Here is a 24,958-nt window from a genome sequence, read left to right as displayed (position 1 = left end):
GAAGTACAAAGCAGGGTTCAGTTATGAAAAACTATGTTTTGAACATCTCACAAAGCACCATATAATATATCATCCGAAAATGGAATGAATATGGCACAACCACAAACCTACCAAGACATATATCCAAACTGACAAGCCAGGCAAGAGAAAATCAATCACAGAAGCAACCAAGAGGCCCATGGTAAATACTTAGTCCCAATAAAAGGTACCGTATTTTTCGTCATATAAGACGCACCTAATTTTATAGGATAAAAATCTAGAAAATAAAGATTCTGAACCAAATACAATGTAAAGTATAGGACAGTGCTCTTCAACCTGCGGACCTTCAGATGTTGCAAAACTACAACCCCCAGCATGCCCGGACAGCCGTTGGCTGTCCAGGCATGCTGGGAGTTGTAGTTTTGCAACATCTGGAGGTCCGCAGGTTGAAGACCACTGGTATAGGAGGTAATACTCACGTGTCCCCGCCGCTCCGGACCCGTCACCGCTGCCCTGGATGTCGCTCCATCGCTGTCGCCGCGTCCCCGTGGTGTCCCCGTCGCTCCGGAACGTCTCTGCTGCCCGGGATCCTCGCTCTCCGTCGCCGCTACGCACACCGCTCCTATTGGATGACGGGACTGCACGCGCGACGACGTGATGACGAGGAAGGAGAGCGCCGGCCATGCAGGGGATCCCGGCACGGAGCAGACACCGAGGAGGCAGGTAAGGTCCCTCCCGGTGTCCTGTAAGCTGTTCGGGACGCCGCAATTTCACCGCGGCGGTCCCGAACCGCCCGACTGAACAGGCGGGTTAGTGTTATTTTCGCTTCAGACGCGGTGGTCAGCTTTGATCGCCGCGCCTGAAGGGTTAATACAGGGCATCACCGCGATCGGTGATGTCCTGTATTAGCCGCGGGTCCTGGCCTTTGATGGCCGCAGGGACCGCTGCGATAGGTGTGTATTCGCCTTATAAGACGCACCGACTTTTCCCCCCCCCAGTTTTGGGGAAGAAAAAGTGCGTCTTATACGGCGAAAAATACGGTATTTTGCACTTTCAAAGTACTTTGCATGTTGTGTTGGTCAAATGGTAAAAGTCTATTAAATTCCAGTTTGTATAGGTAGTAAAATGGGCAAAAAGTTCAAGGGGGTGAATACTTATGCAAAGCACCATATATGTAAAAGGACTTTAAAATACAATTTTATCACTACAATAAAAATGGCTATAACTGGATAGATAGTTAAAGGGGTATTCCAGGCCAAAACTTTTTTTTATATATATATATCAACTGGCTCCGGAAAGTTAAACAGATTTGTAAATGACTTCTATTAAAAAATCCTAATCCTTCCAATAGTTATTAGCTTCTGAAGTTGAGTTGTTGTTTTCTGTCTAACTGCTCAATGATGACTCACGTCCCAGGAGCTGTGCAGTTCCTATGGGGATAATTTCCCATCATGCACAGCTCCCGGGACGTGACATCATCATTGAGCAGTTAGACAGAAAACTTCAGAAGCTAATAACTATTGGAAGGATTAAGATTTTTTAATAGAAGTAATTTACAAATCTGTTTAACTTTCCGGAGCCAGTTGATATATATACATATCTATATATATATATATATATATATATATATATATATATATATATATATAAGGTTTTTGCCTGGAATACCCCTTTAATTTTTCTTGCTTTTGATATGTCACATGATGGATTGGCATATAAAGGGGGTCACATATTTATGAATAATTGTCCTCTCTATGGTAACAGACCCTGCACCATCTGTAAGACACATGGAAAGAACAGAGGATTCTGGGAATGTACAGGACAATGCAACAGAGAAGCAACTCACGTTTTCTGGGATTGACGGAAGTTTTGTAGGATCCGGGACAACAAAATATGAAAACTGTGGAGGGATGGAAGAGTGTAAGACATGGGACATCTGAGGACTTCTTGATGTTCTCCTCAGACATCTATATCAGTCCTTGGCTGTTGGGATACAGAACTCACCATGTCCATGTTCAGAGGGTCGTTCACCTCCGGTATGGGGTGGTCGTACAGGGTCTGCAGGAGCTCCGTCACCTCGCTGACCTGTAGATGAGGAGGAGGAGGGCACAGGGTCAGAGGTTAGGGGTGATGGTGAACCCTAAGAAGGGACACAAGGAGACATACAGTACCTGATCCTTCACTAGATGCTCCGCAATATTATTGAGAAGTTTATAGAAGAGTTCAAACCATGGAAGACAACTAGAAGATAAGAGACAAAGGTTAATAGTGGTAAAGTGTACAGAGTAGATCTTCTGTAGCGCTCACTATTCCTGCTGTTTCCCCCAGACACATGAACAAGATGGGGGAATCGGTCAGACACTTCTGGTGTTGGGTTATCTCCTGGGAGAACAGAAGGATCAATCGTGGCGCCGGCACTCAGCCGTATTCGGGAACCGTATTTAATGCATGTCTATGAGCCGACCGGAAGAAACCACAGCCGCCGGTCGGCTGCGTTTTTGGCCGCATTCGGTTTCCCGACCGCAGGCAAAAACGTGGTCGACCACGTTTTTGCCTGCGCTCGAGAAACAGCTTACGGCCGAAAACGCATAGATATGAGATAGATAGATAAATATGAGATAGATAGATATGAGATAGATAGATAGATAAATATGAGATAGATAGATATGAGATAGATAGATATGAGATAGATAGATAAATATGAGATAGATAGATATGAGATAGATAGATATGAGATAGATAGATAAATATGAGATAGATAGATATGAGATAGATAGATAGATATGACATAGATAGATAGATATGAGATAGATAGATATGAGATAGATAGATATGAGATAGATATAAGATAGATAGTAATGAGATAGATAGATATGAGATAGATAGATAGATAAATATGAGATAGATAGATATGAGATAGATAGATAGATAGATATGAGATAGATAGATAGATAAATATGAGATAGATAGATATGAGATAGATATGAGATAGATAGTAATGAGATAGATAGATAGATAGATATGAGATAGATAGATATGAGAGATATGAGATAGATAGATATGAGATAGATATGAGATAGATAGATATGAGATAGATAGAGATAGATAGATAGATATGAGATCGATAGATAGATATGAGATAGATAGATAGATATGAGATAGATAGATATGAGATAGATATGAAAAATATAGAAATAAGATAGATATGAGATAAATAGAGATAGATAGATATGAGATAGATAGAGATAGATAGATAGATATGAGATAGATAGAGATAGATAGAAATGAGATATATAGATAGATAGATAGATATGAGATAGATAGATAGATATGAGATAGATAGATATGAGATAGATAGATAGATAGAAATGAGATAGATAGATATGAGATAGATAGATAGATAGATATGAGATAGATAGATATGAGATAGATATGAGATAGATAGATATGAGATAGATAGATAGATATGAGATAGATAGATAGATAAATAGATAGATATGAGATAGATAGATAGATAGATAGATATGAGATAGATAGATATGAGATAGATAGATATGAGATAGATAGATAGATATGAGATAGATAGATAGATATGAGATAGATAGATAGATAGATATGAGATAGATAGATAGATAGATAGATAGATATGAGATAGATAGATAGATATGATATAGATATGAGATAGTTAGATATTAGATAGATAGTTAGATAGATATGAGATAGATAGATATGAGATAGATAGATAGATATGAGATAGATAGATAGATATGAGATAGATAGATATGAGATAGATAGATAGATAGATAGATATGAGATAGATAGATAGATATGAGATAGATAGATAGATAGATATGAGATAGATAGATAGATATGAGATAGATAGATAGATATGAGATAGATATGAGATAGTTAGATATTAGATAGATAGATAGATAGATATGAGATAGATAGATATGAGATAGATAGATAGATATGAGATAGATAGATAGATATGAGATTGATAGATAGATATGAGATAGATAGATATGAGATAGATAGATAGATAGATAGATATGAGATAGATAGATATGAGATAGATAGATAGATAGATAGATAGATATGAGAGATAGATAGATATGAGATAGATAGATAGATAGATAGATATGAGATAGATAGATATGAGATAGATAGATATGAGATAGATAGACAGATATGAGATAGATAGATAGATAGATAGATATGAGATATATAGATATGAGATAGATAGATATGAGATAGATAGATAGATATGAGATAGATAGATAGATAGATATGAGATAGATAGATAGATAGATATGAGATAGATATGAGATAGATATAGATATGAGATAGATAGATATGAGATAGATAGATATGAGATAGATAGATAGATATGAGATAGATAGATAGATAGATATGAGATAGATGCTCCGGCCCCCGTGATCACCAGTAATCAGACCCGGAGCGAACGTGCTCCAGGGACTGATTCTAACGGGGTGTTGCGTCCCCTTTGGATAGGGGATAAGATGTCTTAGCACCGGAGTACCCTTTTAAGTCCAGAGTCAACGCATCCGTCTTCCAGGAGATTTTGGGGGCACTTCAAGCTTTATTTCCTTTTAAGTTACATTCATGAAATACAATGAACTTTTGCACGATATTCAGATTTTTTCGATTTTCACCTGTAAGTGCCCTCATGGGTGGGTAGGTTGTACCGCTCCTCTCTATATAACACCCCACTAACGCCCCCTCGCCCACACGTTACCTTCTACCTACCCTCTGATGCACCCCATTAACCCCCTCTTTGCTGAACTCCCTTTCGCCTCTTTCGCACATGACTACACCAAGTCCACCCTGGAGACATCCCCTCATACACATAGACACTTACGGTCCTCCTCCCTCCTGGGGATCACTTACCTGAGGATACAAGTGCAGCTTTTGGCATTTACAGACAGGCGACAAAACCCGAAGCGCTGGTAACCCTGAAGGTCGGTCAGAGTGAAGCTGAAGTGCTGGACGGACATGTTCTGCCATCTGGAGTGAGGGGGGGGGGGGGGGGGGGACAAAGGTATCAAAGTGGGGGAGAAGTCAAAGGGGGGGGGGGGTGACAGACATAATTAGGGTACTTACCTCTCCACGTCAAAGGGGAAGCAGAACTTAGTCAGAGTCACTACAGAGTCCTGGGATGAGATGGAGACATCAGGAGACATTATATACAGATTGTTTGGTTGCTATAGAAACTTGTCTGCCCAGAAAACCTAATTTTGCCGTTTTTTAAAGCTACCGCCATTAGGTGGCACTATTGAGTAGGGCTTATTGGCATATGTTGTTTCCCATTGAGTCTGTAAGACCAGAGGTCTCTAAATAATGGACCTCCAGCTGTTGCAAAACTCCGACTCCCAGCATACCCGGACAGCCAACGGCTGTCCGGGCATGCTGGGAGTTGTAGTTTTGCAACAGCCGGAGCAGGTCCACAGTTAGGAGACCATTGCTTTACACCATCTGGGGGTCTCCTTGAGGAAAGTCAGTACCCCCCAAGTACTTTCCCATTTCCCCAAAAAACTTCAGTTTCTTACCTGATCATCGAAATGTTCAGGGAATTGTCTCTTTAGCTCAGGATCTGAAATAGAACAAGTATAGGGTTCAATGACTAAACAGGTCTTATTTGGGATGGTTGAGGCTCAGATCTCCTGCTTCTCTTCACACAGCTGTGAAGTTATATAACAGGATTTTAACTTCTTACAGCTGCCACTAGGGGGAGCTGACAGCATACAGAGTTATACAGCTCCCTCGCCCAATACTAGGCTTGTGAACCTCTATAAGGAGCTCCCTCTAGTGGCAGCTGGAGACATCACAGGTTTGCTTCTTCTTGGAGCATAGGTGACCATACTGCATATGAGTGGGCCCTGTTATTGGTTGCTAGGAGGACAGGCTTAGATACAGCAGCTATAGAGGACAGGCAGTTATAGAGGACATGCTTAGATACAGCAGTTCAGTTAACTATACCATCAATATACATGATAAGTTTAGAAGGTATCACACAGGATAGGGTTAGATACAGCAGCTTAGCAGAATGACAAGGTTGGATATAAGGCTTAGTAGACAGTAACGCATAATAGGCTTAGGTACGATGGCTCAGAAGACAATATCACACATGACAGGCTTAGATACAACAGCTCAGTAGACAGTATCACATGACAGTCTTAGATACAGCAGCTCAGCAGTATGTATTACTCATGATAGTCTTAGATACAGCAGCTCAGCAGACAGTACGCTTATATACTGTAAACCATCTTAGGAGACGGTACAGATGATAGGCTTAGATACAGCAGCTCAGCAGACAGTATACTTATGGTACGCTTATATACTGTAAACCATCTTAGGAGACGGTACAGATGATAGGCTTAGATACAGCAGCTCAGCAGACAGTATATTTATGGTACGCTTATATACTGTAAACCATCTTAGGAGATGGTACACATGATAGGCTTAGATACAGCAGCTCAGCAGTATGTATTACTCATGATAGTCTTAGATACAGCAGCTCAGCAGATTGTATACTTATGGTACGCTTATATACTGTAAACCATCTTAGGAGACGGTACAGATGATAGGCTTAGATACAGCAGCTCAGCAGTATGTATTACTCATGATAGTCTTAGATACAGCAGCTCAGCAGACAGTACGCTTATATACTGTAAACCATCTTAGGAGACGGTACAGATGATAGGCTTAGATACAGCAGCTCAGCAGACAGTATATTTATGGTACGCTTATATACTGTAAACCATCTTAGGAGATGGTACACATGATAGTCTTAGATACAGCAGCTCAGCAGTATGTATTACTCATGATAGTCTTAGATACAGCAGCTCAGCAGACAGTATACTTATGGTACGCTTATATACTGTAAACCATCTTAGGAGACGGTACACATGATAGGCTTAGATACAGCAGCTCAGCAGACAGTATACTTATGGTACGCTTATATACTGTAAACCATCTTAGGAGACGGTACAGATGATAGGCTTAGATACAGCAGCTCAGCAGACAGTATACTTATGGTACGCTTATATACTGTAAACCATCTTAGGAGACGGTACAGATGATAGGCTTAGATACAGCAGCTCAGCAGTATGTATTACTCATGATAGTCTTAGATACAGCAGCTCAGCAGATTGTATACTTATGGTACGCTTATATACTGTAAACCATCTTAGGAGACGGTACAGATGATAGGCTTAGATACAGCAGCTCAGCAGACAGTATACTTATGGTACGCTTATATACTGTAAACCATCTTAGGAGACGGTACAGATGATAGGCTTAGATACAGCAGCTCAGCAGTATGTATTACTCATGATAGTCTTAGATACAGCAGCTCAGCAAACAGTATACTTATGGTACGCTTATATACTGTAAACCATCTTAGGAGACGGTACAAATGATAGGCTTAGATACAGCAGCTCAGCAGACAGTATACTTATGGTACGCTTATATACTGTAAACCATCTTAGGAGACGGTACAGATGATAGGCTTAGATACAGCAGCTCAGCAGTATGTATTACTCATGATAGTCTTAGATACAGCAGCTCAGCAAACAGTATACTTATGGTACGCTTATATACTGTAAACCATCTTAGGAGACGGTACAAATGATAGGCTTAGATACAGCTTAGCCAACAATATAATGTGGTAAGGGGTGTGATGCAGGACAGATGGAATTACCCTAGGGGCACATGGCATTAACCCCTTGTATTCGTGACGCCAGGGTGTGGTTTATCCTCAATACCACCCAAAAGTATAAGACTGGATCCTGGGCTAGGCACGGCGGCAATAATGACTCTGACTCTAAGTTACGGACAACTGTAGATTTACTGAGTGACGCATGGAACAGTTTATACAGTTCCGCCAGGCCCACGGAGGTGACCAGTGACTTCAGAGACCTTAAGGGCTTGCTGGGACTTGCAGTGGTTTTGGACAATTTAGTGCAGGCCACTTTGACTAGACAGCAGATGACTGTGACTGACTTGACTTGTGACTGACAAAGCTGTGACTGTAGCTTATTTGTAGCTTGTGGCTGCAGGACTGGACTTGAGGCTCCTATGACTCCAGACACTCTCCTAGATGCGACTGGACCTCAGCTTAGCAGAAAGAGAGAGAAGAGACTCCTCCCAGGGCTTTTATAGAGGAGACTCTGGTGGGGTCCCATTGGTCACCCTTAAGTCACCTGGTCACTGATACCTCCTGGGTAACAATCACATGATATGTCACATGACATCTAAAGATCACATGGGAACATTTCTTAAAGTTATAACACTTCCTTACATACTTCACAGCATAACAAATGGCAAAACATATGAACATGAGGGGATGGGTGTAAGGGGGGCCCAGGGGACACTGCAGGGAGGCTGCCTGACAGGACAGCAAGGGTACGGGGTAACAACTCCCGTACTGGGCCACCACAATAACATCCGCTTAAATAAACCAGTTCAGTAGACAGTATCACACCGTAGTCTTAGATACAGCAGCTCAGCAGTATGTATTACTCATGATAAGCTTAGATACAGTGGCACAGCAGACAGTATAACACATGATTGGCTTAGATACAGCTTAGCAGACAGTATAAGATACACCTATATATATCAGCTCAGAAGACAGTATCAGACGATAGGTCTAGATATATCTGCTCCTAAACAATATCACATTATATTCTTAGATACAGCAGCTGAGCAGACAGTAAACCTATGGTACACTTATATAACCAGCTTAGGAGACGGTATCACACATGATAGGCTTAGATACAGTAGTTGGACAGACAGTATCACACGACAGGCTTAGATACAGTGGCTCTGCAGGCCGTATTTGGGTAGAACATCACTCGCAGGCTTATGATGTGATGATACAAGTTTGGACAGGAGGACGGAGAGTCCCTCATTCTCCATCTGTGCTCAGATCTTAGACATGAAGAGACGTCTCCCCGGACTAATGTAGAAGATTGTAGAAGAAGACTCCTCTGATCAGAAATACACTCATATATATATACATACCGTATTTTTTGCCGTATAAGACGCACTTTTTCTTCACCAAAACTGGGGGGGTAAAAGTCGGTGCATCTTATACGGCGAACACACCCCTATCGGGCCGGTCCCGGCGGGCATCAACAGACGGGACCCGCGGCTAATACAGGACATCACCGATCGCGGTGATGCCCTGTATTAACCCTTCAGACGCGGCGATCAAAGCTGACCGCCGCGTCTGAAGCGAAAGTGACAGTAACCCGGCTGTTCAGTCAGGCTGTTCGGGACCACCGCGGTGAAATCACGGCGTCCCGAACAGCTTTCAGGACACCGGGAGGGACCTTACCTGCCTTCTCGGTGTCTGCTCCGTGCCAGGATCCCCTGCATGGCGGCGCTCTCCTTCGACGTCATCACGTCGTCACGCGCGCCGTCCCGTCATCCAATAGGAGCGGCGTGCGTGGCGACGTGATGACGGAGACGTGATGACGGCGACGGAGAGCGTAGATCCCGGGGAAGAAGACGTCCGGAGCGTCAAGGACACCCTGGGGACGCGGCGACAGCGATGGAGCGACATCCAGGGCAGCGGTGATGGGTCCGGAGCGACGGGGACACGTGAGTATTACCTCCTATACCAGTGGTCTTCAACCTGCGGACCTCCAGATGTTGCAAAACTACAACTCCCAGCATGCCCGGACAGCCAACGGATTACTGTTGGGTGCAGAATCTTTTTTTTTCTAGATTTTGCACCTTTAACATTGGATTTTTCGCCCTATAGGACGCACCGGCATATAAGACGCACCGTCTTATATGCCGGTGCGTCCTATAGGGCGAAAAATCCGGTATGTCTTTTCATTTATATGAAACTACTTTCCCTTAATTCTGTTCATTTTTGCAGAGTTCTTTGTAATCCTCAATCTACTCATCTCTATAATGAGGATCCAATCAATACCTACAGATATAGCAGATAGTATAGCAGCAAACAATATAATGCACACCTCAGCTGCTGCAGAACCTCGTAATACACACCTATGCTCTAAATACTGGTATAGAATGCCCATTGAAATAGGATGAGGACATCACAACCCTATTAAAATGCACCAGTAAAGTATATAAATATATATATATATATATATATATATATATATATATATATATATCTCACAGCGAAACTTCTGACCTTTATCCTGAGATGTCGGACACAAAACATCAAAGAATCCTTCAAATATTCTGTCTGGATTCTCTCTGCAAAACAAAATGATACAGAAGAATGATTCCACCCTAATAATAGACCAGAAATGCAGGTTTATAATGCCACAAAACGGGAGCAAATCACTTTATAATACAAACAGTGTGAACATGAACCAGACAGCCTAACGATGTGCCAGATTTCTATCAGTGACTCAGACTATTTCACAATCTGCTGCATCCTAAAAATGTCTGGTTTAAAGGGGTATTCTGGAGGAGGAAACAAAAATTCATATTTATTGTGCCAGAGAGTTATATTGATTTGTAAATGATTTGCTGTATGCTGCAGAGGAAGTTGTGTAGCTCTTTCCAGTTTGACCACAGTGCTCTCTGCTGACACCTCTGTCTGTGTCAGGAACTGTCCGGAGCCGGAGAGGTTTGCTATAGGGATTTGCTCCTACTCTGGACAGTTCCTGCACTGCTTCACTGTAGGGATGGTATTGGGCAGGTGATGGGCAGTGCCTGGTTTCCTCCAGACATGATGCTGCCCCCACCATGATCACTGTAGGGATGGTATTGGGCAGGTAATGGGAAGTGCCTGGTTTCCTCCAGACATGATGCTGCCCCCACCATGATCTCTGTAGGGATGGTATTGGGCAGGTGATGGGCAGTGCCTGGCTTCCTCCAGACATGATGCTGCCCCCACCATGATCACTGTAGGGATGGTATTGGGCAGGTGATGGGCAGTGCCTGGTTTCCTCCAGACATGATGCTGCCCCCACCATGATCACTGTAGGGATGGTATTGGGCAGGTGATGGGCAGTGCCTGGTTTCCTCCAGACATGATGCTGCCCCCACCATGATCTCTGTAGGGATGGTATTGGGCAGGTGATGGGCAGTGCCTGGCTTCCTCCAGACATGATGCTGCCCCCACCATGATCACTGTAGGGATGGTATTGGGCAGGTGATGGGCAGTGCCTGGTTTCCTCCAGACATGATGCTGCCTCCACCATGATCACTGTCACGATGCCGGCTGGCAGGAGGTGGATCCTCTGTGCCAGAGAGGGATTGGCGTGGACCGTGCTAGTGGACCGGTTCTAAGTCACTACTGGTTTTCACCAGAGCCCGCCGCAAAGCGGGATGGACTTGCTGCGGCGGTAGTGACCAGGTCGTATCCACTAGCAACGGCTCAACCTCTCTGGCTGCTGAAGATAGGCGCGGTACAAGGGAGTAGACAGAAGCAAGGTCGGACGTAGCAGAAGGTCGGGGGCAGGCGGCAAGGTTCGTAGTCAGGGTGGATAGCAGAAGTACTGGTACACAGGCTTTGGACACACAAAACGCTTTCACTGGCACAAGGCAACAAGATCCGGCAAGGGAGTGCATGGGAGGAGGTCAGATATAGTCAGGGACCAGGTGGAAGCCAATTAAGCTAATTGGGCCAGGCACCAATCATTGGTGCACTGGCCCTTTAAGTCTCAGGGAGCTGGCGCGCGCGCGCCCTAGAGAGCGGAGCCGCGCGCGCCAGCACATGACAGCAGGGGACGGGAACGGGTAAGTGACCTGGGATGCGATTCGCGAGCGGGCGCGTCCCGCTGTGCGAATCGCATCCCCGACGGCCATGACAGTGCAGCGCTCCCGGTCAGCGGGACCGACCGGGGCGCTGCGGATAGAGAGACGCCGTACGCGCTCCGGGGAGGAGCGGGGACCCGGAGCGCTAGGCGTAACAATCACTGTAGGGATGGTATTGGGCAGGTGATGGGCAGTGCCTGGTTTCCTCCAGACATGATGCTGCCCCCACCATGATTACTGTAGGGATGGTATTGGGCAGGTGATGGGCAGTGCTTGGTTTCCTCCAGACATGATGCTGCCCCCACCATGATCTCTGTAGGGATGGTATTGGGCAGGTGATGGGCAGTGCCTGGTTTCCTCCAGACATGATGCTGCCTCCACCATGATCACTGTAGGGATGGTATTGGGCAGGTGATGGGCAGTGCCTGGTTTCCTCCAGACATGATGCTGCCCCCACCATGATCACTGTAGGGATGGTATTGGGCAGGTGGTGGGCAGTGCCTGATTTCCTCCAGACATGATGCTGCCCCCACCATGATCACTGTAGGTATGGTATTGGGCAGGTGATGGGCGGTGCCTGGTTTCCTCCAGACATGATGCTGCCCCCACCATGATCACTGTAGGGATGGTATTGGGCAGGTGATGGGCAGTGCCTGGTTTCCTCCAGACATGATGCTGCCCCCACCATGATTACTGTAGGGATGGTATTGGGCAGGTGATGGGCAGTGCTTGGTTTCCTCCAGACATGATGCTGCCCCCACCATGATCTCTGTAGGGATGGTATTGGGCAGGTGATGGGCAGTGCCTGGTTTCCTCCAGACATGATGCTGCCTCCACCATGATCACTGTAGGGATGGTATTGGGCAGGTGATGGGCAGTGCCTGGTTTCCTCCAGACATGATGCTGCCCCCACCATGATCACTGTAGGGATGGTATTGGGCAGGTGATGGGCAGTGCCTGATTTCCTCCAGACATGATGCTGCCCCCACCATGATCACTGTAGGGATGGTATTGGGCAGGTGATGGGCAGTGCCTGATTTCCTCCAGACATGATGCTGCCCCCACCATGATCACTGTAGGGATGGTATTGGGCAGGTGATGGGCAGTGCCTGGTTTCCTCCAGACATGATGCTGCCCCCACCATGATCAGTGTAGGGATGGTATTGGGCAGGTGATGGGCAGTGCCTGGTTTCCTCCAGACATGATGCTGCCCCCACCATGATCACTGTAGGGATGGTATTGGGCAGGTGATGGGCAGTGCCTGGTTTCCTCCAGACATGATGCTGCCCCCACCATGATCACTGTAGGTATGGTATTGGGCAGGTGATGGGCAGTGCCTGGTTTCCTCCAGACATGATGCTGCCCCCACCATGATCACTGTAGGGATGGTATTGGGCAGGTGATGGGCAGTGCCTGGTTTCCTCCAGACATGATGCTGCCCCCACCATGATCACTGTAGGGATGGTATTGGGCAGGTGATAGGCAGTGCCTGGTTTTCTCCAGACATGATGCTGCCCCCACCATGATCACTGTAGGGATGGTATTGGACAGGTGATGGGCAGTGCCTGGCTACCTCCAGACATGATGCTGCCCCCACCATGATCACTGTAGGGATGGTATTGGGCAAGTGATGGGCAGTGCCTGGTTTCCCCCAGACATGATGCTGCCCACACCATGATCACTGTAGGGATGGTATTGGGCAAGTGATGGGCAGTGCCTGGTATCCTCCAGATGAGAGAATTTTATTTCTTACAGTCTGATCTTTTAGGTGCCTTTTTGGGGCCCAGCTTGTGGAGAGATGACCATTGGGTCATCTCTCTTACCGAGGCCTTTCTCCAAGATTAGTTTTGTGGAAGAGTCCTGGTCGTATTAAGTTACTTTCATTTAACTTTCAGTGCAGCAGAAATGTTTTTGTCCCCTTCTCCAGATTTGCCTCTCCACACAATCCTGTCTCTGAGCTCTACAGGCAGCTTTTTCTACCTCATGACTTGATCTTTAGATCTGGGGTTTATATAAGGTCTCACAGCAGATAATGTATATCAGAGCAAAAACCAAGTGTCATAGCAAAGGGTGTACATCAGTGGTCTTAAACTGTGGCTCTCCAGCCGTTGGCTGTCTGGGCATGCTGGAAGTTGAGGTTTTGCTACATCAGGAGGGCCACAGTTTGAGACCACTGGTCTTAATTCATTACTATGACAAAGAAAATGGAAAAATGAAGAACCCCCCTTACAATGACACCATAGACTCCACCATAAACAAAACTACAAAATCTGAGGCCTCTTACTAGAAAGTCACAGAAAAAAAGAGGAAGATGATGAGGAAGATACACGGACTGAATGACATAGACATTATATCAGCTTCTTACTTAATGCGGGACCCCATGGCGGTTTGGTACCGGCTACTTTTTGTCTTCTGAATCCTAAAGCCTCATCGCCACCACCTTTCGGTCTTCATTGGTCGTGTGGTGGCACGCTCATCACAGAGTGCCAGGACCTCCAGACTGCATTGGTGCCAGGGCTTCTAATGACTGATCGGACCCCTCCTCTGCTCCGGAGGCTCTGTCACTTGTGGTCCGCTCTGGAGGTCCAGGTTTGTACTTCTCGCTTGGAGAGTCTGTGAGGGTGAGCTCAGCTTCTCAGATTTCCTGTGTGGGTTTGTAGAGGAAGTAGTCTAGTGTCACAAGAACATTTTTAACCTATGTACATTTTTTTTTTTTAGCTGCATATACCTATATTTGATGACGGAAATGCTGTGTGTCATACAGAAGCAAATGTATGTATCTGTACATCAGTATCTGACTAATGGTGGGCACTGGGGTCTTGGATGCGCCATTTCTACTGTCACTTTAATATAACATATACATGTCAGATACGGCCTCAGTGTTTACAGCTTGATAGATAACAGCATGTCTAGTGCCATAGATTACTGATATAAATCGAGATTTTCCTAGCTTGTGACGGAAAATATAAGTTATATGAAGACAGGAGGCGAGTATCTTGTGCATTAATCTTTCTTTATTAATGCCCATAGCAGAAACTCAAACGTTCATTTTTTTACGTATTTAAACAGAAAAACTTTCTCAAACTACAACTCCCAGCAGTCCCTTGGAATCTCTTCGGCCAATCCTAACCCAGATGGCTCCTATAAAAGGGACTCCATTAGAAAACTCCTCCTCTTTCTTTAAGCGATCGCCACCGCAATCACAGGACAACCAAACACTGACACCTCTGCGGCGCCGACGTATCGCCAAAACTGGAACTACAGACCTCCGGACAATGGAACCGTACAACCCGTCCCAACGGGGACAGAACAGGAACATCTCAGCTGCCGCCAGGCAGAATCCGTTGACCTTCAATAACCTAAAAAAGAAGAGAAAGAAGAACACCATAATAGGGTTGGATCGGGAGGGAAGATACTCGCCTCCTGTCTTCATATAACTTATATTTTCCGTCACAAGCTAGGAAAATCTCGATTTATATTTTAGACAGGAGGCTCGTATCTTGTACAAGTTCAAAGCTGGTATAAACATATCAACGACCTGGAATGAAAGGTACAACGCAAGCAGGACAGTTATATCCTACGGATTACAAAACCGACATGGACACGTGATGCTCCGGTCTGAAATAAAACTGACGAAAAGTCGTCTCAGATGACCAGTCAGCCGCCAACAACAGATAAGAGAGAGAACCCCCCCCGAAGTAACCACCTTGGTGGCCATAGCCCCTCTGGAAGAATGGGCACCAAACAAAGAGACATCTATCCCAGCCAAAGCCATGGCGGATCGTACCCACCGAGCTAAGGTAGCTGATGTAACCGGCATATGAGGACGGACATAAGAGATAAGGAGCTGGGAAAAATCCGGCGACTGTAGAGAAGCTGTGTGTGCCTCGTATGACTGAAGGCAACGGACAACACAGAGACGAGGATGCACAGGAAAAAACGGATAAAAGACCGACTGGATACCCGTTTTGGTCCTACGAACGACCGAAAACATAACACCCTGAGGTGAAAATTGACGTCTCGAGACGTCCAGGGCTTTAACGTCCGAAACCCATTTTATGGAGACGAGACACAAGAGAACCGTTAACTTAAAGGATAAAAGCTTTAAAGAAAGGTCATCATTATCGGCCCAAGCAGAAAACATGTCTAGCAGTCTGGAGACATCCCAGGTTGCTTGATATTTTGGACGGGGGGGCGTTTAAACTTAACACCCCGTAGGAGCCGGCACACCAGCGGATGTTTGCCAACAGGCAAAGAATCCACCGGACAATGGTAAGCTGAGATAGCTGACCGGTAAACATTAATAGAGCTAAACGATTTACCTGACTCAAAAGATTCCGCCAAGTAGTTGACAACTGCAGAAACAGGCGCCTGAACGGGATCAATTTGCCGTTGATCACACCAAAGAACCCAGAGTCCCCAGGCTGATCTATATGCCGATCTAGTCCCGGGGGCCCAGGCCAAGGCGAGGAGATCCCTAGCTGATTTTGAAAGGACACTATCCGATTCCGGCACCCCGAAACCAACCACGCGAGGAGTGGTAGGTTGTCCTCCATCAACAGAGGATGGAGACCCTTGACTGGATTGGTGAGGAGATGAGGGAAGTGAGGAAGCAATTGGGGATAGTCGATAGTCAACCCCAGAAGAAGGGGAAACCACGGTTGTGTCGGCCACCATGGAGTGATCAACACAATAGTCGCCCCCTGGTTCACCATATGTAGGAGAACCCTGGGAATCATTGGAAACGGAGGGAACGCATAGTGCGTCCCCTCCTGCCAATGCTGCCGAAAGGCGCCGACCGCACATGCTTCCGGATCCGGCCTCCAACTGTAGAATTGGGGCAGTTGGTGATTGAGTCGAGAAGCAAATAGGTCCATAAGGAATGGGCCCCAAAGTTGCTGCAAGGCTAGAAAAACCGACCGATCCAGCTGCCAATCGCTGGAATAGATCAGATAGCAGGAATTCCAACCCGCCACTGAATTCGATACTCCCGGAAGGTATTCCCCTATCGGGACAATATCGCGGGCTAGGCAAAAATGCCAGAACTCCTTTGTGATGTCTGCGAGGATTCTGGACCTCGAACCCCCCCAAGCGGTTGACGTATTGAACTGCCGTCACAATGTCCATGCGCAATAACACACAGCAGTTGGATGCGTGTGGTACGAAGCTCCTGAGGGCGAAAAACGCCGCCAAAAGTTCCAGCGCATTGATATGTAGCAAAGACTCTGCTGCGGACCACGTCCCTCCTGTGGAGGAGTGTCACGATGCCGGCTGGCAGGAGGTGGATCCTCTGTGCCAGAGAGGGATTGGCGTGGACCGTGCTAGTGGACCGGTTCTAAGTCACTACTGGTATTCACCAGAGCCCGCCGCAAAGCGGGATGGTCTTGCTGCGGCGGTAGTGACCAGGTCGTATCCACTAGCAACGGCTCAACCTCTCTGACTGCTGAAGATAGGCGCGGTACAAGGGAGTAGACAGAAGCAAGGTCGGACGTAGCAGAAGGTCGGGGCAGGCAGCAAGGATCGTAGTCAGGGGCAACGGCAGGAGGTCTGGAACACAGGCTAGGAACACACAAGGGAACGCTTTCACTGGCACAATGGAAACAAGATCCGGCGAGGGAGTGCAGGGGAAGTGAGGTATACATAGGGAGTGCACAGGTGAACACACTGATTAGAACCACTGCGCCAATCAGCGGCGCAGTGGCCCTTTAAATCGCAGAGACCCGGTTCTCAGGCTTCTTGGAGCCTGAGAACCTGAGGACCAGATTTTTATCTAGGATATTGTCCTCAGGTTCCCAGGATCTCTCTTCAGGACCACAGCCCTCCCAGTCAACCAAAAAGAAGGTTTTTCCTCTGACCTTTTTGGAGGCCAGTATCTCCTTTACAGGAAAGATGTCTGAAGAACCGGAGACAGGAGTGGGAGAGATAAGTTTAGGAGAGAAACGGTTGATGATGAGTGGTTTAAGAAGAGAAACGTGAAAGGCATTAGGAATACGAAGAGAAGGAGGGAGAAGAAGTTTATAAGAGACAGGATTAATCTGGCACAAAATTTTGAAAGGACCAAGATAGCGCGGTCCCAATTTGTAGCTGGGAACACGGAAGCGGACATATTTAGCGGAGAGCCATACCTTGTCTCCGGGAGAAAAAATGGGGGGAGCTCTTCTTTTCTTATCAGCAAACTTCTTCATGCGTGATGAAGCCTGTAAGAGAGAATTTTGGGTCTCTTTCCATATGGTGGAAAGATCACGAGTTATTTCATCCACAGCGGGCAAACCAGAGGGCAAGGGAGTAGGTAGGGGGGGAAGAGGGTGACGGCCGTACACCACGAAAAATGGGGATTTGGAAGAAGATTCAGAAACTCTGAAGTTATACGAGAATTCGGCCCATGGTAGAAGATCTGCCCAGTCATCCTGGCGGGAGGAAACAAAATGCCGTAAATAATCACCCAGGACCTGGTTAATTCTTTCTACTTGCCCATTGGATTGAGGATGATAAGCAGAAGAAAAGTTTAATTTAATCTTGAGTTGTTTACAGAGAGCCCTCCAGAATTTAGACACGAATTGGACGCCTCTATCCGAGACGATCTGCGTGGGCAACCCGTGAAGACGAAAAATGTGTACAAAAAATTGTTTTGCCAACTGAGGCGCAGAAGGAAGACCAGGAAGAGGGATGAAATGTGCCATCTTGGAGAATCGATCAACGACCACCCAAACAACAGTGTTGCCACGGGATGAGGGTAAGTCTGTAATAAAGTCCATACCAATCAGAGACCAAGGCTGTTCGGGAACAGGCAGAGGATGAAGAAGACCAGCGGGCTTCTGGCGAGGAGTCTTATCCCGGGCACAGACAGTGCAGGCTCGCACAAAATCCACAACATCCGTCTCCAGAGTCGGCCACCAATAGAAACGAGAGATGAGTTGCACGGATTTCTTGATGCCCGCATGACCTGCGAGATGGGAGGAGTGACCCCATTTGAGGATTCCGAGGCATTGGCGTGGAGAGACGAAGGTCTTCCCTGGAGGAGTTTGCCTGATGGAGGCTGGAGAAGTGGAGATCAGGCAGTCAGGAGGAATGATGTGTTGCGGAGAGAGCTCTACTTCCGAGGCATCCGAGGAACAAGAGAGAGCATCGGCCCTAATGTTCTTATCGGCAGGCCGAAAGTGAATTTCAAAATTAAATCGGGCAAAGAACAGAGACCACCTGGCCTGGCGAGGATTCAGCCGTTGGGCAGACTGGAGATAGGAGAGGTTCTTGTGATCGGTGTAAATAATAACTGGAAATCTTGATCCCTCCAGCAGATGCCTCCATTCCTCAAGTGCTAATTTAATGGCTAGTAGCTCTCGATCCCCGATGGAGTAGTTCCTCTCCGCCGGAGAGAAGGTCTTAGAAAAAAAACCACAAGTAACAGCATGCCCGGAAGAATTTTTTTGTAGAAGGACCGCTCCAGCTCCTACTGAGGAGGCATCAACCTTCAATAGGAAGGGTTTAGATGGGTCAGGTCTGGAGAGCACGGGAGCTGAAGAAAAGGCAGACTTGAGCTGTTTAAAGGCGTCTTCCGCTTGAGGAGACCATGACTTAGGATTGGCATTCTTTTTGGTTAAAGCCACGATAGGAGCCACAATGGTGGAAAAATGTGGAATAAATTGTCTGTAATAATTGGCGAACCCCAAAAAACGTTGGATAGCACGGAGTCCGGAGGGGCGTGGCCAATCTAAGACGGCAGAGAGTTTGTCTGGATCCATTTGTAGTCCCTGGCCAGAGACCAAGTATCCTAGGAAAGGAAGAGATTGACATTCAAACAGACATTTCTCCATTTTGGCATAAAGTTGATTGTCACGAAGTCTCTGAAGAACCATGCGGACATGCTGGCGGTGTTCTTCTAGGTTGGCAGAAAAAATCAGGATATTGTCCAGATACACAACAACACAGGAATATAAGAGATCACGAAAAATTTCATTAACAAAGTCTTGGAAGACGGCAGGGGCGTTGCACAGGCCAAAGGGCATGACCAGATACTCAAAGTGTCCATCTCTAGTGTTAAATGCCGTTTTCCATTCATCCCCCTCTCTGATGCGGATGAGATTATAAGCACCTCTTAAGTCCAGTTTGGTAAAGATGTGGGCACCTTGGAGGCGATCAAAGAGTTCAGAGATGAGAGGTAGAGGGTAGCGGTTCTTTACCGTGATTTTATTAAGACCGCGGTAGTCAATGCAAGGACGTAGGGAGCCATCTTTTTTGGACACAAAGAAAAATCCGGCTCCGGCAGGAGAGGAGGATTTGCGGATAAAGCCCTTTTTTAAATTTTCCTGGATGTACTCAGACATAGCAAGAGTCTCTGGGGCAGAGAGAGGATAAATTCTGCCCCGGGGTGGAGTAGTGCCCGGGAGGAGGTCAATAGGACAGTCATAAGGCCTGTGAGGAGGTAGAGTCTCAGCTTGTTTTTTGCAAAAAACATCCGCAAAGTCCATATAGGCCTTAGGGAGACAGGGGGAACCACAGGGTCACGGCAAGGAGTACTGGTAACCGGTTTAAGGCAGTCCTTGAAACAAGAGGGACCCCAACTCTTGATCTCCCCTGTGGACCAATCCAGGGTTGGGGAATGGTGTTGAAGCCAGGGTAGTCCAAGGAGAATTTCGGAAGTGCAATTGGAGAGGACCAAAAACTCAATTTTTTCGTGGTGAGGTCCGATGCACATTAGGAGGGGTTCCGTGCGGTAACGCACGGCACAGTCCAATCTTTCATTGTTAATGCAATTGATGTAGAGAGGTCTGGCGAGACTGGTCACTGGGATGTTGAACCTGTTGATGAGAGAGGCCAAAATAAAGTTTCCTGCAGATCCGGAGTCCAAGAAGGCCTTAGTGGAGAAGGAGAAGGTAGAGGCAGATATCCGCACAGGCACAGTAAGACGTGGAGAAGCAGAGTTGACATCAAGGACTGTTTCACCTTTGTGCGGAGTCAGCGTACGTCTTTCCAGGCGGGGAGGACGGATAGGACAATCCTTCAGGAAGTGTTCGGTACCGGCACAGTACAGGCAGAGATTCTCCATGCGGCGTCGTGTCCTCTCTTGAGGTGTCAGGCGAGACCGGTCAACTTGCATAGCCTCCACGGCGGAAGGCACAGGAACGGATTGCAGAGGACCAGAGGAGAGAGGAGCCGGGGAGAAAAAACGCCTCGTGCGAACAAAGTCCATATCCTGGCGGAGCTCCTGACGCCTTTCGGAAAAACGCATGTCAATGCGAGTGGCTAGATGAATGAGTTCATGTAGGTTAGCAGGAATTTCTCGTGCGGCCAGAACATCTTTAATGTTGCTGGATAGGCCTTTTTTAAAGGTCGCGCAGAGGGCCTCATTATTCCAGGAAAGTTCTGAAGCAAGAGTACGGAATTGCACGGCGTACTCGCAAACGGAAGAATTACCCTGGACCAGGTTCAGCAGGGCAGTCTCAGCAGAAGAGGCTCGGGCAGGTTCCTCAAAGACACTTCGAATTTCCGAGAAGAAGGAGTGTAAAGAGGCAGTGACGGGGTCATTGCGGTCCCAGAGCGGTGTGGCCCATGACAGAGCTTTTCCAGACAGAAGAAGGCTGACTACGAAAGCCACCTTAGACCTTTCAGTAGGAAACTGGTCCGACATCATCTCCAAGTGCAGGGAACATTGTGAAAGAAAGCCACGGCAAAACTTAGAGTCCCCATCAAATTTATCCGGCAAGGATAGTCGTAGGCCTGAGGCGGCCACTCGCTGCGGAGGAGGTGCAGGAGCTGGCGGAGGAGATGATTGCTGAAGCTGTGGTAGTAGCTGCTGTAGCATCACGGTCAGTTGAGACAGCTGGTGGCCTTGTTGCGCTATCTGTTGTGACTGCTGGGCGACCACCGTGGTGAGGTCGGCGACAACTGGCAGAGGAACTTCAGCGGGATCCATGGCCGGATCTACTGTCACGATGCCGGCTGGCAGGAGGTGGATCCTCTGTGCCAGAGAGGGATTGGCGTGGACCGTGCTAGTGGACCGGTTCTAAGTCACTACTGGTATTCACCAGAGCCCGCCGCAAAGCGGGATGGTCTTGCTGCGGCGGTAGTGACCAGGTCGTATCCACTAGCAACGACTCAACCTCTCTGACTGCTGAAGATAGGCGCGGTACAAGGGAGTAGACAGAAGCAAGGTCGGACGTAGCAGAAGGTCGGGGCAGGCAGCAAGGATCGTAGTCAGGGGCAACGGCAGGAGGTCTGGAACACAGGCTAGGAACACACAAGGGAACGCTTTCACTGGCACAATGGCAACAAGATCCGGCGAGGGAGTGCAGGGGAAGTGAGGTATACATAGGGAGTGCACAGGTGAACACACTGATTAGAACCACTGCGCCAATCAGCGGCGCAGTGGCCCTTTAAATCGCAGAGACCCGGCGCGCGCGCGCCCTAGGGAGCGGGGCTGCGCGCGCCGGGACAGGACCGACGGAGAGTGAGTCAGGTACGGGAGCCGGGGTGCGCATCGCGAGCGGGCGCCACCCGCATCGCGAATCGCATCCCGGCTGGAGGCGGTATCGCAGCGCACCCGGTCAGTGGATCTGACCGGGGCGCTGCGGGAGCGAGAGTGTAGCGAGCGCTCCGGGGAGGAGCGGGGACCCGGAGCGCTCGGCGTAACAAGGAGTTTCCGCACCGAGCGCCCCAGCCCTGGCGACTCGCATCTGACTCTATTATGATGTCTGGACTGGAATTGAAAATGGTCCTGACGTTCCATTCAACTGCATGACGAAGCCACCACTGCAATTCCTCCACGGCCTCCGGACAGAGAGATACCTCATCCGCATACCTGAGACCTTGATAAAGATGTCGGGTTTTGAGCCTCTGAAGGGCTCAGTAGTGGAGTGGGGCCGGAAAGATTGCCTGGATAGAGGCAGATAACAGCCCCACCAGTCGCGCGATTATACGTAAGGACACACGACCCTTGCGTAGCACTGCCCTGATCTCCTTGCGGATAAGGGCCAGTTTGGATGTGGGAAGTCGGAGAACCTCTTGATTGGTATCTACCAAGAAGCCTAGGAACTCCATCTCTTGAGCCGGAACGAGAATTGATTTCTCGTGGTTGATCAGGAATCCTAAGTTCTGAAGTAGAGAGACCATCCATTTCATGTAAGTGGTGGCCTGAGTTCTGGAATGAGCCATGATAAGTAGGTTGTCCAGGTATATGATCAGCCGCACTCCTCTGCTTCGTAGAGATGCCACCACTGGTTTCAACAATTTGGTGAAACACCATGGGGCGGACGAGAGGCCGAAAGGAAGGCAAGTGAATTGCCACATCCGGTCTCTCCAGAGGAAGCGGAGAAATTGCTGAGAAGATGGGTGGATAGGGACGGTATGATAGGCGTCCTTTAGGTCCACCTTTACAAGCCAGTCCCTCGGCCATAAAAGATCCCGAAGGAAGTGGATCCCTTCCATTTTGAAGTGTCGATACACTACGTGTTGGTTTAGATTCCGTAGATTTATCACGGGGCGATATTCGCCACCTTTCTCCTTGACTAAGAAGAGCTTGCTGGTGAACCCCGGGGAAAGTGGATCGACTTCTACTACCGCCTGTTTGGACAGGAGGTCTTGCAATTCATTGTCTATAAGAGCAACGTTTAGATTTGAAAACTGTATGGGGAACGGGATAACATTCAGCTCCGGCAGGGAGTGGAATTCTATCTGATATCCCGCCACTGTATTGAGAATCCCCGCGTCTGCTGTAATCGCAGACCAGGCGTGGGTAAAACACTTCAACCTGCCCCCCACAGGAATGTGAGAATGTGTGTGAATTGGAGTACTCACCAATAGATGGTCGGGAGCGGGGATAGCCTCTGCCGCCACGTCCTCTCCATGGTCTACCTCGTGGAGTAAAGAACGGCGCGGGTTGCACCACTGGTAGTGGGTAGGATGGTGGAGCCTGAACGTACTGTTGTGCAGGAGCTCTAGGTGATGGCCTATAGTAGGTAGAACGGCCGGCAGATCGGCCCCTACTTCTGCCGGCCTTGGAAAAAATTTTGTTTGAGAGACCAGTCTTCTTCAAAGACGTTTGGGCCTTATCCAAACTGGTGAAAAGACCTACAAATTTATTAATATCTTCGGTCTCTGCTAGGTGCGATAGTTGAGGGTCTAGCCTCCTGAGTATCGACCTACGCCTTTCTGTCAAGCACGAGGTGTTGGCACACCCTAGCATACAAACTGCTCATTGGGCCCAACCCCTGAGTTGGTTTAAATCCACCGGCTGGTTGGTTGCAGCCGGTTGCTCAGACAGGTTAAGAATTTTTGTTAGAAGACCGAGGATGTCAAGAATACGGTCCTTGATGGATTTAAAGGACCGCTCTATTCCTTTTTTGACGTACTTGCCAGATTTCGTGAGATACTTCATTAGAATGGGATCAACCTCGGGGGTGGTAGCCACCTTTTTGGGGATCGAGGGTCTGGGGCATTCCACCCTTAGCTTGTTTCTATTGGACCTCCCGAGGGATCTACAAATCCAGTATTCGATAACGTTTGACACTTGTGGAAGGGGTGCCCAGTCTCCAGAACGAGGATGTGAAATCGCGTCTGGGTCAAAGAAGGGCTCTCCGAGAGAGTCTAGTATGATATCGCCCTGGGTTTCAGGGGTAACGTCGGTAGAGAACGCCATAGTCCCACCATCCTGCTCTACGTAAGCAGACTCAGTGACGTCAGTCGCCACAGATTCCGCGGATGACTCCTCTTCCGATGAATCCACAAAAGAATTAGGTTTGGTCCGCCTGGCGGACCTGTGCCTCTTGACAGCTAACTCCTCAAGGCCCGAGGGTCGGAGTGAGTCTGGAGGATGGGTGGGTTGGCAGTCCGTGCTGGGTACTGCCTGGGGCATGAATTGTACTTCCCCTGCCAGGGAGTCGGATGTAGGCACAGTGTGCTTGCGCTTTTGTGAGGCTTTACCTCTCTTACCCATAGGCTCAGTACTGTGTGATAATGATACTGGCAACCGGGGTAATGACTGCTGCGAGCCAGATGGTAGTACAGCGGATACAAATACAGATTTGTTGATGAGGTCTTGGATTTGAGCAGCGCTCATACATTGCGCCGTATCAGGGGTAGATAAAGGTCCAGGCGTTGAGGTATTACCTTCATCAGACATGTTTACCAATAAGGTGGAAGGCATAAATCTAGTAGATATTACAATAGTAAGAGTATAGTAATGGGCGGGTAGTCAGCCTAGCCTAACTGCAACTAG

At 47.6% G+C, this 24,958-nt stretch overlaps 1 protein-coding gene across 2 annotated transcripts in view; it reads right to left on the bottom strand.

Moving 5' to 3' along the window:
- Positions 1 to 24,958, bottom strand: part of LOC130367671 (DENN domain-containing protein 1B-like) — a 72,642-nt gene that overhangs the window by 27,455 nt on the left and 20,229 nt on the right. For both annotated transcript variants that reach the window (XM_056570246.1, XM_056570245.1), the window contains exons 2-9: positions 14,114 to 14,392; positions 10,172 to 10,236; positions 5,550 to 5,593; positions 5,104 to 5,153; positions 4,891 to 5,007; positions 2,151 to 2,220; positions 1,984 to 2,064; positions 1,826 to 1,879 (exon numbers count right to left, since the gene is read on the bottom strand). In XM_056570246.1, coding sequence (XP_056426221.1) covers positions 1,826 to 1,879; positions 1,984 to 2,064; positions 2,151 to 2,220; positions 4,891 to 5,007; positions 5,104 to 5,153; positions 5,550 to 5,593; positions 10,172 to 10,236; positions 14,114 to 14,130 — 498 coding nt within the window. In that variant the 5' untranslated portion in view covers positions 14,131 to 14,392. The remainder of the gene's footprint in view (positions 1 to 1,825; positions 1,880 to 1,983; positions 2,065 to 2,150; positions 2,221 to 4,890; positions 5,008 to 5,103; positions 5,154 to 5,549; positions 5,594 to 10,171; positions 10,237 to 14,113; positions 14,393 to 24,958) is intronic.

The sequence above is a fragment of the Hyla sarda genome, chromosome 4 (genome assembly GCF_029499605.1).
Source record: "Hyla sarda isolate aHylSar1 chromosome 4, aHylSar1.hap1, whole genome shotgun sequence".
Taxonomy (NCBI): domain Eukaryota; kingdom Metazoa; phylum Chordata; class Amphibia; order Anura; family Hylidae; genus Hyla; species Hyla sarda.
The sequence above is the reverse complement of the archived record's forward strand: the minus strand, read 5'-3'. Positions and strand labels throughout refer to the sequence as shown.